General features: G+C 37.8%; 2 protein-coding genes across 19 annotated transcripts in view; one reads left to right on the forward strand and one right to left on the reverse strand.

The window, feature by feature from the left end:
* The window catches only part of LOC5519891 (5-hydroxytryptamine receptor 1), a 99529-nt gene that overhangs the window by 23017 nt on the left and 59375 nt on the right, over positions 1 to 17137 (forward strand). The window lies entirely within an intron of this gene.
* The window catches only part of LOC5519890 (dopamine D2-like receptor), a 71834-nt gene continuing 54706 nt past the window's right edge, over positions 10 to 17137 (reverse strand). For 9 of the 17 annotated variants that reach the window (XM_032364724.2, XM_032364725.2, XM_032364723.2 and 6 more), the window contains one exon: positions 10 to 2808. In XM_032364724.2, coding sequence (XP_032220615.1) covers positions 1706 to 2785 — 1080 coding nt within the window. In that variant the 5' untranslated portion in view covers positions 2786 to 2808 and the 3' untranslated portion in view covers positions 10 to 1705. Of the gene's footprint in view, positions 2809 to 4013; positions 7024 to 7072; positions 7199 to 8735; positions 8822 to 12976; positions 13342 to 17137 lie in introns of those variants that run through there. The other 8 variants (XM_032364726.2, XM_048729586.1, XM_032364731.2 and 5 more) reach the window with 5 other exon arrangements.

Below are 17137 nucleotides of genomic sequence, written 5' to 3' on the forward strand. Positions count from 1 at the left end.
AGAATGGAGTACATTTCGATTAATCATTTTTTATTTTATGTCTCATTCAATATAGTAATCTAAATCGTGTCTTTATAAAATACTTGTTGCTAAAATACTAATATATTTAAGTTTTCTTTACCTCTACGTAAAGTACGCTTGATAGCTCAGATTTTCCCTTTTGTTTGCTAATGTATTAAAATGTTTTATTAGATTGATTTTAAACTTCCCTTTATGTATTCTAGTCAAGCATATACATACATATTTCCGATCCATACGCTATTATGACATTTAAACCCCGCACAATCAGCTAAAACACACCAACCGCTGGTGAGACGCTGGCGCAACAATGCTGGCGCGGCTTGTACACCATGCTGGATAGTGCTTCTACAAAGTAGTTCGCTATCATTTTCTTTGTCTTGTCGTCAGCCGAGCGTAGCGGTATCACCATTGCTGTCTGATATTGGCGTTGTTTGCACTAAAACCTAACTTGACTTGTATATATCCGTGATTTGAACTAAATGAAACATTCACGACACTGTTCAGGCCATGGAGTGATCAAAGAGCAATGATGCTATCGTGAAGACCGTTCAGCTTTTCTCAGTCTTTTATCTTGAGTAGTCATGCCTGATAATGATGATGACGATTACAAAATTGATGATCATTTGATATAATGACAAAGATGATAATGATTTGATAATAATGATGACAATGACGACGAGAAAGGATATAGTGGCGTTGTGATAATGATGATATCGAAGATGATGATGACGAAGAGGATGATCATTTGATAATGATGATGATGACGACGATATAGATGACGATAAATATTATGACTCAGAATAATTATGATATTTATTTATAATTTTTTGATAGTGATGATGACGACAACGAAGAAGAAAGATGGTGTGTTAATGATAGCACAACGACAACGGTGATGATTATTTGATAATGATTTTGTCGATGACAACGATTATGATGATGTTGTTGATGATGATGATAACGAAGATGATGACGAAGAGGATGATGATGATTTGAAAATGATGACGACGATAAAGATGAAGATGATGACGATAACGACGTTGTCATGTTAATCATTTTAATCATGATAATGATGATGACGATGATGAAGATGATGATGACATTGGTGATGATGAATTTTATCATATGACGATAATGATAATGGTGGTGGTCACTAACACCTGTTAGTGACTATTTGAGCTTATAATACTTCTCTGAGATATAAAAAAAAATATGGCTATTACAATATTCCTATCAGAGATTACTATAACCTCTAAGATATTAAGGATGGCGCTAATATTGATGGTAATGACGACGATCGATTTTTTTTCTGTGGTATCTCTATTTAGCGGCTATTTTCCCAATTCCCTAAAAAATATCTTATTAAGCGACCACCCTCATTAAGCGTTTATCAGTTGCACTGTCGCCTCTTTAACACTACTAAAAACTCCTAAACTTGCAGCTAATTTTTTGTGACCTTTTAGGACAAAAAGGTAACTAGTTTACCACAAGCTTCTAATGTAACTTATGACAGTTTTGTTCGCGACGTCCATTCTAATTTATGGCGTATCTTTTGTTCCATGGTGACCGCTTAATAGAGAAACCAGTATTGCAATTAATCGTATTTGAAGTAAAGATGGATAAACCATTAAGACATCGCCATCCAAGTTGATGGCACCCCTTAAGTCGTCTTGTCCTCAAGATTTCACACTTTCCGTTCATCCCTGTGTCGCCGGAGCATCTCGACGATACTGGACATCTTGCCATTCTTCCGTACGTTTTCACTCGAATCCGAATCTCTCGTGATAAACTCGGTCTTTTCACTATTTTTTTTCTGAGTAGAACTCGAACTCCTGAAAGACCCTTCATCCAAATTTCCCTTACTACAGCAGCTCCTCATCAACTTCAAAAAAGCCGTCCTGTAAGTACGATTTAGGCAAGTATAGATGATCGGATTTAGGCAGCTATTGAGGTAATGAAGCCATTTGACGCACTGTATCGCCGGCACCATGACCTTGATGTCATACTTCAGCTTGCAGCAAAAAAATAAATAAGTGGAGAAGTTATACAAGAAGAATGGTCCCCAACAGACAAGAAAGGTACCAATCACAATCGCTATCGTCTTAGCAGCTTTGAGGTCGTGCGCAAAGTTCCCGCCTATCCGCCTCGCCTGCGATCTTGCAACGTGATAAATCTTAGCGTACATCACAAACATGACCATAAAAGGTATGAAAAAGCTGAGGATGACTACCATAAGTGTGTAGTATTGCTGGAGGAATTTTGGATCGGCGAATCCGCGCACGAGCGTGATGGCGATCGAGTACACCCACAGCGCGCAGATGAGCGCGATCACACGCGCGTGCGTGAACACCTTAGGGTAAGTGAACGGTGCGGTGATTGCCAGCTGTCTGTCAAAGCTAACAGCCACGAGGTTGGTGATGGAGGCGGTGCCAACAAGAATGTCCATACAGCTCCAGAACGTATATACCTGGTCGCTCAGAACGAGTTTGACGTCACCCAGCTGGTTATTGGTCAGTTGGATGACCAACCAGAAAGGCATAGCGAACAGCGCGATACAGATATCCGCCAGACTCAGGCTCACGATGAAGTAGTTGCACAGTGTCCTCAGGCTGCGGTTGCTATAGAAACATGCGCATACCATAATATTCCCGGAGAGGTTAAGGAGGATGAGTAACGCCACGAGGATCGCGCGGACCACATTACTCGCGCTCGTGTTGAACGGGTACGGCGGACGGTCCGTATAGTTAAATGACGTCATATTCATGATGACGTTACTGCGTGGTTATCCTGGAAACGTAAAGAAGTTTTTTTCAGTGAGGGAATTCACTGTAGATCAAAGTAAGTAAACTTAGCAGTATTGACTAAAATTACATAACTACCGGACCATCTCGTAAGCGAAAGATGTATGTTTAAGTACGTGTTCAAATAACGTCACATTTGTAAAACGTCAGCGGACTAAGAGAGGACTAAGAGGACGTAAATGACGTCGCTTGTTTTTGTGTCGTCGATTGAAGACATTCTGGAAGCACTAAGTGTAATTGTGAAATGTGGACACCCGACTTTTGAGCACTAAATGCATACGTCGAACCGAACTGGAACCTAATTCAGTCGAACCTACTGTTTTGGAAGTAGGTACATGGAAGGTACGACGTTAGACGCGAATGTGATTAATATATTAAAGCTCGAGTCACCGAGTCGAATCAAATCGTGTGTAACGCGGCCTAGCGGCATGCGTCGTATCATACTAGAACCGAATAGGTAAAAAATAAAGATTTTTAGTATATAAAACTCGGGAACCTCACAAGAACAAGTGATTTGATTGGTTGAGAAACTCGGGAAGAAATGCATGATATACACCTCCTAGGAGGGTGCGCCCCGAAATCAAGCAAAATTGCGGGTGTAACAGCCGTTTTGAAAGTGTTTCCGAAAATAAAATTGCTCTAATGCTCGTTTTATAATTCGGCAGATAGTAGCTTTAAAAAATATCTACTTCGAGCCTTCAGCCCGAAATGGTATAATTTTAAATATATTATGTAAATGAGACAATAATTATTTAAATTCAAACATTTGCTTAAAATTCGGGCACACTCTCCCTTATAAAAAAAAATAGCCGATTTCCCATTAAAGAGCTTGCACTCTACGTACTGATCGCAACAATATTGCGCATTTTCGAAAGTCAACACAAAATTTAATTGCATTATTCGGGTCCTTCCTTGAAGGCTTGTACATACCTGAAATGCGATTCACGGATGTGCAATGTATGTGCTGTTTTTCTATGTACGTATAAAAACCTATGTGTATTTTACGTTATATATTGGACCAGTATTTGACATCAAACTGGTCAGTTATTATTGTTGTATTACCCTTATTGCGTGCAGAAATACGCACGCTCGACTAGGTCCTTCGCATGGAAAAGTGCATAAAATTCCAGTATTCTTTCGTTCTGTGACAATAACGAAATCTTATAACAGTCACTGTTAATGAATACTTACGTGCAAGCTCCAGGAAAGTATGAATCGAATTATTTTAAAAGTATGTTATAGTCTCCTGAGAAATACTGGAAATAGAGTGGAAGTATGCTTCCATTGATATATAACCTCCACTCGGACACGCACCAGTTGGGATTGATTCGGTTCAAGTTCGGTGCGATGTATGCCTTAAGGGGTTTAAGGATGTTCGGAATTTAAGTTGTTTTGCGCCCTTGGTTGCTACGCTGACGTGTACTCTCGCAATTAAGGCGGTAAAAATCGCTTTCGGTTTGAAAATGGCGGGCTTTTCAAGGCGCGCGCGCGTTTGTTTACAAAATTTTTGCCGGTCAAAAATGTTTCATTTTTCCCCTTTTGCAACAAGATTTTCGCTTGATTAGCGCCTTGAACATTTTCCCAGTATATCCAACATTGTTAGAGCGATAAAACATAATTTTCCGTGCGATTGCGAATCCCAAAACAAAACATGGCAGCAACATGGAGAGCGCCGTGCACTAGATGTTGCCGCGCCAACAAATAGTCTGGGCCACAGCGCATGCGTTAAAAACGAATTCAGGTCGCACAAAAGAGATAAAATGGCACCCAAAATTTTTGAAATCGTGACAATTTTTTGTACGGAAATATTGTTTACCCTTTTCTTGTTAAAACTGGGCATGGAGTAAGACTTCTGTCAAAATGAAAAACATATAACCAGAATACCCCTATGGCTTGCATTGATTTTACAGTATTTTTTCAAATCCATGCTCACGTTTTTTTAGAAAGGTATGATAAATATTTTGAACTAAAAATCCTTTGAAAAAAAAAATAAAGGAAAGGCAAATAAGCGTTTTTTTTCTGACGTCATCAATATGTAGCCCGATATGAGTCACTGGGCCAATTTCAGCAGTAGAACTCTTTTTCTAACGAATCCACGGTAATTTAAAATTTTCCTAGCAACCTAACTTTCGAACACTCTTAAGCCTGTGTAAATGTGATGTCACACTTACCAGATACTTTTTCAAAGCCTTAGAGATGTCGTTCACACTAACACAGATTCAAAAGTATCCGGATTCTTTTCGCCGAGAACTCATCGACCGTCCATACTACGGACCAAGGTATAAAGATTCGTTTTGATTCACTTTCAACGAGCGTTTTTAAGAGTATTCGGATTCGCTAGATCCAACCCTCTTGTTAGTGTGGACGGAAGGCCCAACCATATCAAAAAGTATACGGATTCAAACAAATCCAACTGAACGAAAAATAAATAAATTCCACTATAGGAGTCGTGCGATATCGTTTTTAGCGAGACATTTACCATGATTAATTACCAATGATAAATTTCTCTATAGAATTGCTGCATGAAAATCATTGGGACAAAAGCACCCCAAAAGGAAGTAAAATACACCAAAACCTGCCCTGAAGAAGTCTTCTTAAAGACGAAAATTTGGCAGAGTCAAATTCCAGTTTTTGGTGTATTTTATTCATTCTTCTGGTTCACGAACACGACTATTTGGGCTTTTTGTGTTTATTCCCAAAGGAAGTAAAATATATTAAAAGAGATCGACAATAATTTTCCATGAAATAAGCATACAAGCCACTAATTTACTTAAGGCATTTGTCTTTTGTGTCTTTACCTGTAGTTTACTCCGTATTTAAGTGCTAAGTGGTCCAAGGGCCGGTTACTAACAAATGGTCTTGATTGGAAGCGTATTGTAACTAGTCGTATTCCTATGAGCCTTCTACTAAAACTGACCGCGTCACATTTCAACACGTTTTATGATATTTGTAATCATTGGAAAAGTAACCTTCAAACTAGCCCCACAAGTGATTTGTCCCATCTTGTAAAAGACCCTGCGGTTAAATCGATTACTCCCTGTGTTGTCCCCAAATCAGCACGGGGCCTAAGTTTTATTATCTTTCAGAAAAGATACAAGAAAATATACATGAAGGATAATTAGTATCAGTAAACACATAACAGTTAAAAAATAATCATTCCTATCTAGGTGAAGGCAGCATAATAGGTTTATTCATGACTCGATTTTAAAAGTCTTTTGTGCTGTCTTTATTCTATATTCATGAGCTGAGGATGTTTATGTTTTGTTTTGTTCGGCGTATAGGAAAGAGACAGCAGACAGCCTTGATTGCTTGTTAAACGAAATCTTGCTCTTAAATTGAAAGCGTCACCTTAGCAACAGCACTACGCTTATCCCGCAATTTTAATTTCCACCCATTTTCTACGCACCAAGAGACTTAGCAAGATAAAGACGAAAGTAATTCTATTTTCCGGTTTTTAACAAGATTACCAAACTAGTGATATTCATTCATTTAGTTTTCTTTTTTGCCAAATACAGGGTTGATTAACGCTCGCTGAGAAAATGGATGATGTTAGGCTTGAAACTGCCACAATAAAACAACTGATCAGTCTTATTTATTCTAAATGTTTACAGGATTAGGGTAGCCCTAGTTTATTAAAAAAGACGCATGTTGGTCCATAGACTCCACTTCCTTGATAGCTTACTCGATTTCTTTTCTTAATTTCGTTCCACTTAGTAACAGCTTGTGACTATACATCGCGCGCAAATCGAGATCAATATGTCGTCCAATTTCCCTTCTATTTACAAAAATCGCACGCTGTTTTCTTTGTGATAGCATGCTAATTAATTCGAAAAAAATCCTTTCTTCTTTTTTTAAGAATATTGACAGGAATAATTTTTCATGGAAATGTTTAAAATTCGTTTTAATTTAAAGGGTTTCAGCTTGAGAAGAATACTGTTTTAAATATTTACTTCCACTAGTTAACCGGTTTTTCCGATAACACTCAATTGCCTTTTGGGTACCTTAAACGATCTGTATTGCCTTAGGTCTTGATCGCTTCGTGGTTAATCATATTTAGATAAAATTCAAATAACTCACACGAAAAAAAGCTCGATTTTTTTGCTTTGAAGGCTTCATTATGAGATTGGAAAGGATAAAAGCGAAAAGTAGGAAGAAAGAAAGCAAATATATTAAAGAATCCCTCGGGCGCTTAGAATTTTAAACTTTCGTTTAAAATGTATGTGTATCATCTTAAATCCCAAAAAACTTACCTCTTTTTTTTAATTTCAATCTCTTTTCCCAACGAAAACTCTGGCTTTTCCTAGTTCTTGTTTGTTAATAAATAGATCATGTACCTTCTGTTTAAGCTTCAACACTTGGAAATCTCGACCGGCCCTCTGCGGTAAAAATCAAAGAGAGGAGAATTATGCCGCAGCGGTAGAGGAACACGAACTCAAGACCAACCTCCGCAGGTTGTACACTTTTACCGAATGTCATTGTTTTTAATTATGTCACAACGAATTAATTGCGAAATGGGAAATAATTTATTAGCGGCCTTACTCAATGTTCATTTCAAACTGGCTTCCGAGTGGCCCTCAATTCCATGCTCATTGTTGTGGAAGTCGGTATTGAAAGGCACGAGTCCTAAGCCGCGGTATTCTCTAATGTGCTGAAGAACGCCCCTTCAAAACACTCGAGCACTCTTCCGGACTTTATTCGCCTATCGCCCGAAGGTCGTTTTGCGATAGGATGCGCGCTCTAAGGCAATGATCTATAATAATCACGTGCTGATTGGGTCTCTGTTCTCAGCGCCTTGGTGTGCAAAATACGACACAAAAATTGCGTTGAAAATCCCTTATCGCTAGTTTTATCAGTTTGGTTATTACTCTTATATTCGAGTGCATTCATTTTCAAGAGATATTGACTCAGCGTAATTATATCATGTAAGAATAGTTATGCTAATTCGTGGAAAAAAGGAAATGCGAAAAATCATTGAGTGGGCACAATATAAAATGCTTAAAAGCCCACCTCTGGTTAAAGAAGTAGTATGAATGTATATTTAGTTTAAATGCATAGAATTAACTTGGCTATTAAACGAAGAAACTAAATGTATGAATAGTATTAAATGTTACATCAAAGGCAGCGAAAGTTAAAACAATGTCCAATGGCTGTAGTATCAAAATTCCGGCATGAACATTAGATGTTCTGCCTTATTTTGTGTAGTGTCAGATGAGGCCGCTTACTGTCCGTGTGTAGCTAGTGATTGAAAGACCAGCGGGATGGTTTATTGGAATAAACCTATTACATCATATAACCAGAGACAGTCTCCTCTTGTGAACAGAAAATATAAAATTTCGAAAATACATGTATCTCTTGCTAGCAGCTACTGAAAGAGATGTGCTGTTATTCCTTAGGACAGTATAAGCTAATATTTGGTCATGCTTAATGCTAATCTTTGCAGTTGTGTGTCACCTGCTCTTATGTCGCATCCCGTCGGCGGATTCGCAGTTGTTTTTGTCACTCTTACTCCTTATTTCGCACGGTTAATCAGTAATGCTTGTAACAAGAAAACATGTTTAACTTAGATGATAACTAAATACGCTTCCCCAAAGTGCACATGCGCTATTTTTTTACCTTTAAAAAATCAACTTATGTATTCTTCCTGTTAATTGATTAATTTTCTTCAGAGTGTAAAATGCCGACAGCTCGCTTTTTTGAATATCACATAAAAGAACCATTATTTAAGCAATAGTAACTAACCTTTGAAATATCTGTATCACATATTTTCCAGATACAGCATTAGTAACTGCGATACTCTTTATTGTGAAAACACGTTGAGTATAAAAAAAAATAGTTGAGGAGTGCTAGAAATGTCAAGTTGTTGTATACTTGTTTTTCAAGATTTTTCTAAGAATACATCTCATTGTTTCTTACCTCGAGAAGCTCAGTAAAAGGCTTTTGTTGGCGCCTCCATGATTAGGCTACATAGTGTTATGTAGCATATCAAGCAAACATTTAGTCTAAAAAATCAAGAAAAATAGGATTCCTAAGGGTACAGCAATGTTTGTGCGCCCGGCCTGGAACCATTATGTTATAGTCCCTGGTTAATTGTGGTGCTTGCATAGAGTGTAACACACTCATACACCTCTCCCTACTAATAGCAAACTGTTCTTCTATCACCTTGTCTTTCTATTTTCCCATAATTGTCTGGAATACGCAAGCGCCCAATTTATTGCACTTCTTGCGGCAGTAGCCCAAACTTATTTTCCCTTTGTAATTCTCCGGCTTTGACGTTTCTAACTCGTTGTATCATCGATTAGAATCAGCCCTGTGGCCATCTATTAATCCTGGCCTATGATTTTAGGGACTTTATAGTGGTTTTTAACTGTTTGTTATGACTGGAGTGTCACGATAAAAACGAATCGTAATTTTCTGAATCCTGTTTATACTAAACATGTACCCAATAGTTAAAGCAATTTACCAAGTTTCGGGCGAGGCTTTGTTAAAGGCTGTACGTGGAGTAAAAAGCGAAGAATTGGCATGCCCTTTTTTCAAACCATGAGATGAGTTAGCTATCTTTTAATTATTAAGGCGTAAGTTTGGTAAACAAATTGATTAAATTGTGACGGAAAGGTAATAAGTAAATCTAAGGCTCTCGGCCCGACAAAAAATCTCGAAAGAAATCTGTTTTCCCGATGAGTTAGTGCAAATGATAGCTAGAAGGTTCCTTATATGAGTACCTCTCCTGATATGCGTGCTTCTCATAAAGCTTTTAGTATAATTCCTTATTGCGGAACAAGGGCTCTTCATGCGGAAGAAGGAAAATGCTAGGAAATCGAAATAGATGTAATTTGATCCAGGAGGCCCTATCAAGATTCGCCTTATAATTATTTTGAAAAGAAGCATTTTCAAGCGTCACTTAAATTTGTATTTTCCAATAGCGTTAATTCTTCTCGTAACAGAGCTTCCCTGATAGCAGAACATATAAGAGAGGGCTATCATAAAATAGATTTTTTTTTCAGAGCAACGAGAAAAACGTCTTCCGCGAAGGGTTAAAATATGTTTCAGAAGCAATGAAACGGGTTGAATTTCTTTCGTACTATTTTAAACACGAGGGGTGAACATGAATGCCTGAGGGATTTTAGACCTGTCCCCACGTATCCGCTTTCGTTTGAAAACGCAACCTTTATTTTCCGTTTTCAATAAGATCCGCGTCCACACGAAGCGCTTTCATTTTGCTGATACCACCCGTCCCCACGAAAACGCAGAAACGATACGAAAAAGAATAACAAGCTGTATAACTTATGCCTATTCGCGCGCCAAGTGGACTGGACCTGAGTTGTCACGTGCCATCGTTTTCGAGAGATTCCGTTCTCGTCCGTCTCCGCGGCACGGAAAGGGTATAGTTTTCAAATTGTTCCACTCCCGATATCGTTTTCAAATCGTTCCGTTTTCGGTCATCGTTTCTGCGTTTACGTGTGGACGATACCCGTATCCGTATTGAAAAGGTTGCGTTTTCAAACGAAAACGGATACGTGGGGACGGGGTCTTAGATGCGCGAAAACTGTTATTTCTTATCGGTTTACAGATACATTGCCTGGGCTACCTGTGGACCTTCGAGTGTTTTGAATGGCTTAAATTCTCATCAGTAATTATGTCCAATATAGGCATGTTGATCAATCGAGAAAAATCAATAACTTTTAAATCAGAAAAACGCTAATTATGGACCATTGGAATTTCGGACAACAGATTAAAAAACAACACATTTTCGTTTAGTTATCTTGGCTAAAACTAGTTAGCAAAAAAGTGAACACTATTAGCTTTATTATTAGATGGCGACAAACAACACAATTAAAGCCGCATTGTCGCCAGTTTACTTCCGGAGGTCCGACGGAAACCTCAACCGTTAAAGACAAAAGAATCTATTAAAATCCGAGATATTTAACAGGCCACCCGCTCTAAATTATCAATCACACCCTTAAAGAAACTTCCAATAGACACAGTGCTTTCAATATTTTGAAGTATTTTTCGCGTTTTCCGTTAAAAATCATCGGATATTGTTACGTAATCGGCCGGAAGTAAACTGGTGACAATCACTAAAGAGTTAGTACTGGTCAATACTGTTGAAACTAATGGGGTAAGATAGAGATTCAATCTTATATAGAAAGCAGCATGCAACATTATTTAAAGCTTCATGACGTCATGTGGGTTTTTATAATCATTCATGACGTAATGATAGCTTTATATAATGTTTCATGTTCGTTAGTCTGCCTGTACTTCTATTATACTTTAATATTTCCCTGGACGATTTCAAATCCCTACCCACGCTTTAGATTTGTTGGGTGTATTGCTAGGTATGAAGCCTTCCTCACTTGCCCAAAGAAGGACATCCGATTGGTCACAATCACAACACACGGAAATTAGGATACTTCGTCAGCGATGTCTAAATAATAGAAACAAAGAGGCATCAAAATTGAAATCCGAAATGTCTTCTGCCTTTCTAGTAAGCAAAATCCTTTTTAATTGCCTCTTGATATATTTCTATTTCTCTTGTCTAATAACCCTATCGATCGTTGTTTTCAATTCTTGAAGGAGGACTCTGATGCAATTCTTAAGAACGTGACTTAAAAAAGCTACGAATTTCAATACGAAAACTCTATTTAATACAATGCCATAGCGTCTGATGTGCATGATAAATCCCCCCACCCCCCCCCCCCCCCACTTCCTTCAGTATGAGACATGGAGCGCTTGGGATTTTTTTGTATGGGCGTGGACGGGGGGGGGGGGGTCCCACTATGGCTGGGGGAGAGTCATTTTGTTTCGTGTGCCTAATGGAAGGGCCCCTATTTTTTTCGCCTATTTTTCAAAAAAAAAATCAGAACCCCCCCCACCCGCCACGCTAAATAAGGTTACTAGGACTAGAGAGAGAGAAGCTGTGAGATGTTTTGATAAAATTTATGTGGCACGCCCCATAGTCTCATAGTTTCTAATACTATTTCACTATTGTAAAAAAAAAAGTAAATAAGACATAATAGATAGAAGTAAAACAAAAAACACACAAATTAACAGGAAAATTTAAATTATGTATGTTAGTTTCATTTATCTAGCCCGGTTAGAAAGATCTAGCCCGGTCTTTGATTCTGATGTTTATATCTTTAAGATAAACGGAAAGCGAATCGCTGATTCAGTCATCATTTAGGCCTAGGTAGTCAAATTTTTAATGTGTCAAATTATCCGTTTTCTTTGACAAATGCTCACCTCCACAGGGGGTTTAGAAAGCTTTGCATTATTACGAATTTATCAAACTAGCCTTGGAAGATAAGCGCCGATTTAGAAAAGACAATACATCCTGCTTTTTTCCCCATTCAAAAAAGTCCATACATCCTGCTTTTTTAACGTCTCTTTTAGGTCTTTTTAGGCCGTTTGAGCTTTTTCTTAGCCTTGACGTACTATGTTGCTTTCCATGATGCTTTTGTTTGGAAAATCTTTATAAACTAATGGTTCACGATAGATTTTTTGTCACAATGCCTTGTGAAGAAAGTCATGTATTAAAAACCTTGTAGAAATAGCTCTTTTTACAAGTTACCGTCAATGTGCGAGGGGCAAGGCCCACATAAGTTACCTTGTTGATGTCATCGTTCCTTTTCTCTGTTGTATCAAAATTGTGACTCAACGCTTTCCCCATTGTTGTGAATGACATATCATTTACCGTTTATCTCATAAAGTCTTAGTGGACCTCAAGGCGCTTGAGTCTATTTGCGTCTTAAGATTTACTAACTTTTACTTCTAGCCCGTGGGCTTAACATACCCAGCACTTGTCATAAGAATCATGAAATTTCCTGTTATTTTTGCTACAATATGATCGAGAAAAAAGTTTTAAATTGTTACTATATACCATCAGTAACTTCGTAGATTTTCTAACAAATTAACAAATTAAAGTATGTGTTATTACACTAAAAATCTACCCTGGTTCCAGAGTCTCCTTCATTCCTTCTTTCTGTTTAACGGCTCGTACAAAACAACAGCGCCGCTACGCTCAGTCGTTGTCGCCGCTTCGCGCGCGGTTATAGTGAGTAGTGAAACTCGGAGCCTCTGGAACCAGGGTACTGAAAATCATGATCAGAGCACACAAAAAACACTTCTTGATAAAATGGTTTACACAATACCGTTCTAACCTGGTTCATCTGCATTCGCCAATGAATCATACCATATTATGTTTAAGCCGTCTGCTCTTCCTTTCAATCGCTTATTGTTCATAAATACACGATCTTATCATTGACCTGATTGGTCGATTAACCATGCGATTGCTCTGCTCTTAAAAATCACTTTGATAATTGCTTCGCTCTGCGTGCGTTTGTTTAAAAATATTATTATTATGATAACTATCTTTTAGTATTTTTGCTTTTAGTTCCTGTTGTATGTCCCGTTTAATTAACCGTTTGCTTTTTGTTTAATATCTAGAAAATATAAACATTAGTAATTTTAAGATTCATTCTTGGACCAATAGAAACTTTCTATATAATTTATCTAAGATAAATACTAGCGAGCAATGAAAAAAAAAAACGCCTTTTAATCCCATCATTAGCAAACACATACGAATGTGGACAGAACAGAGCTATTGCGGTAAAGAATAAAATAATAAGAAGAATAAGAATTCTTTCTTATCTATCGTACTTTTTATGAAAAACAAAGCAGAAAAAAAAGCTTGACGCCTTTAATGCCACATTACTTAGGGGTAAAAACATTCCAATATGCAGATAGAGCTATTTCGCGGTAAAACTTAAAAAGCTTTCTTATCATTTTATATAATAACCGTTTTGTGGTTTTATTGTGTTTTTGAGGGGGGTCTGAACATCTGGAAATTTTCTCCTCCCAAAGAGAATCATGAAAACTAGGTATCACTAAGAGAAAGCAATGGTTTATAAATGGTGTGTAGATTACACAGAAAATATAAGTTAATAATGGTGGAATCAGAATGTGTCTCCGAATTCAAGTCATGCACAAGGCTTGTCTGCTTAGCAGCAGCTCGTGACACTAAAAGCGGCTGCTAAGCAGACTAACACAAGGCTTGAGAAAGGCAAAATTTTTAGGCAAAATCTTAGAACAAAGATTCTGTTCCGATAACACATATGTCTAATTTTAAATAGGGCCTTTTCAGCGGCATTTATGGACAAACTATGGATGTGTGGAATATCTTTGTGGACGTTCAAGGCCCCAATGGCTCTCTAACTCCCCCCCCCCCCCCCCCCCCCCACCCACCCACCCCAAATGTCGGGAAAAATTGTGTTAAAATACCAAAAGTGATGTGTCCGCTTAATATGATATTATTCCAATAACATGCCGTAGGGCTTGTTTTATAAGGTCCGCTATCACTCAGGGTCTGGAGCTGGTTTTGTACCAGTGAAGTGATTCACTAAATCATCATTTGCGCATTGAAAATATAAACAAAAAGAAATGGGTTCTATCAGAAAATTAATCTTAAAAAATCGCTGATTTAAGGTTGGAAATTTTTTTTTGTCTTTTGGGGTTAGGGTTCCATAAATACCCTGCTCTAGCAGGGGGGAAAGGAAACAATATATACATCTATATGCAGTCTTAAATGGGATTCGTATTTCTCCGAACGCATAATAATTACCATTTATTTCGTCTACTTTTTCCATATAAAATTCAAAGGATTACCCTGCCATGTTAATGTCATGTTATTTATTTCTATACACTGAAATGCGACGACTGAACTACAAAAAGGCTGCCATTTTGTGTCTTTTTGTATCTAACAGTCAGAAACCCATCAAGGTTTTTTGTGTTGGCTTCCTGGCTGTAGACTACATTAGTTTCCAATTCTGATATTTCATTTCCTAAAGATTCACTGGATGTTTTCTAATACCAAGGTAAGAGTTTAATCAATTTCCTTTTTTATGCCAATCGCGTCTTTATCGCCTTTTTAAAACCGTTTTGAAAAGCAACTCATTATATTGGGTTGCGCCCTAATTTTAGATGTTTTTTTTCTTTCCTTCGCCTTGTTGGCATCCTTCCGGGGACGCACCCACCAACCTTGTGTTATTGTCAGCTTCAAATTGAAACATCCAGCCTTTTGTTTGCCAAGGAAAAACCCATGCGGCTCCCTTAAAATCCCACGACAGAATGAGGGATTTATGAAGAGCTCATTTTTCAATAATTACAGTTTGGATGTTTTGAAGTATCACCCTCTAGATGCTACAGCTCTTGGTGTACTAAATGTAATTAAAGAATGTCGATCAACCACTCCTTTGTTATTGTTTATCATTGAAAATACAAACGGTTTATTCGCAAGAAAACTTCAAAATAACAATATAAGAATGAAGTCTGATACGTTCTTGACGATATTTAATTGTAAAAATTCGCTTAAATTTTATGTTATGGTTTGTGTGACTTGGCATTGAGCGGGAGCATAAAATGGCGGCGTGATAGGGACAGATAGTGCTTTAGTGTAAGGCCTGGCTAAACTAGGCGATATGTTGAGCGCGACTGTATGTCTCCTAAATGTTTCCTAGTTTAGCCACCAACAAAAACATAGTGCGGACAAATTTTGTAGAGCGCGACACGAAAATTTGTCAACTATCCGAGAAACATTTCCTTATCGCTGCTACAAGATTTTGCGCAAGCTACAATGTCTCTCTGGGTGGCTAAACTAGGAGACATGCAGGCGACATGTCGCACGCTACATGTCGCACTCGACATTGTCGCCTAGTTTAGCCAGGCCTTGCTTTTGTCGTTTTTTTTAAAGGGAGTGTTCACTCTTTTTTACGAGAACGTCTAATTCTCGGTTGAGGCTGGGTCGTTCTTATTTTTGGAGAATTTCAAGGCTGAACATGTTCTTAACGATGTTCTTAAGTTTTAGCAATAATACCCAAACGAGGAAGAGAATTACGTTAGTTATCAATAGCCATAATTAAACGTTAGTTATTATGAGCACACAATTTTATTCTGCATTTTAGAACGCATCGAACTAAAAACAAAGTACTGCTATCTGAGCCTTAACATGCTCTTCGAATTTAGTGAAATCTCAGGCTGCACGTTCTTATAAATAGGGTTCTTATAAAAACAAAGTCAGAGTGTATTAATTATTTTTTTGCCGGAGGGGAGTTTAGGACTACATTAAGCATATGCGACATTTGCCGTATCATTCTGGGAGAAAGGGCTAGCAATTTGGCCGAAAGAACCCTGGGCTATTTTATCCTGAATCTATACAAAACAAGGTTTTTTTCTTTAATATAATCTCCCCCTTTTTCCCCTTTATCGTATTGCCAAATGTCGTTTTTTGCTTCACTAGCACATCGGTCTGTCTATTTTTGAAGACCTTGCGCAAACCTTAGGACACTTTGTCTTATTTATGCCGGTTTTTGTCATCTTTATTTGGCATACACAAATAAATCTCGATAACAATATTCTCCAAATAAATTACTTTCAGTTACCAGGAGCTATAGGACATTTTGCATGGACGAAAGTATAATCAACCCCAGAAGAGAGAATTTATAGTGGTTTTCGTCGACCGTAACGTAAGCCTAAAGAAACGCAAAGAAATCATTCAGTTTAGGGTTGGATATTCGAGGGGACGTTAGACAAGCCCCGCCTCAAAGGGAAAAAAACCTGCCAGGGCAATTCAGTCTGTAGAAAAAAAATCATTTTGCTTATAATAAGCTCTTGGCCAAAAAAAAACTATTATATATTTATCACGAACGAAAAAAATACCCAGCTAAACTCTCTCTGAGTGTTATCGAAAGAAACTTTGATCAGTATATTAAAAATGGGATATAAAAAGAAAATAAGGTGATTAGTTTTAGTTATCCAGGGCCCAAGTTATTTGTGGTAACTCTGCAAAATAAATCATTAAGCACATCCAGGGAAAATCATTTTAACACAGTGTTGTTTTTCAACCACGCATGTCGTTTTCAAATTTTAATTGTTTCTGTATGTAAACATATTGTTTGGCATAATTACTTTTTCCTAGCTATACAGTAAAACTCGCCTAAGCCGCCGGCGTGTAAATCGGCAGTGTCAAAGTCGTCACTTCCTATAAAGTGCCGATTTGATGTAAAAAGATGTTCAATTAAATTTTCTTTTCAACCCGCCGTTCCTAAGTCGCCCACAGTGCATACGCTGCCCAGAAATCGCGGTCCCAACCACATCAAATAATTTATTTTGCATCGCGTATAGTAAGCCGATCGACGCGCGCCAACATTCGAGTAATCTTTTCACCGCACTAGTCGTGTCACGTGATGTAGACATGTGGTCGTGTCACGTGATGTAGACATGTGGTCGTGTCACGTGATGTAGACATGTGTCTAGACAGTCATTGT

The sequence above is a fragment of the Nematostella vectensis genome, chromosome 6 (assembly GCF_932526225.1).
Source record: "Nematostella vectensis chromosome 6, jaNemVect1.1, whole genome shotgun sequence".
In the NCBI taxonomy this organism is placed as follows: Eukaryota; Metazoa; Cnidaria; class Anthozoa; order Actiniaria; family Edwardsiidae; genus Nematostella; species Nematostella vectensis.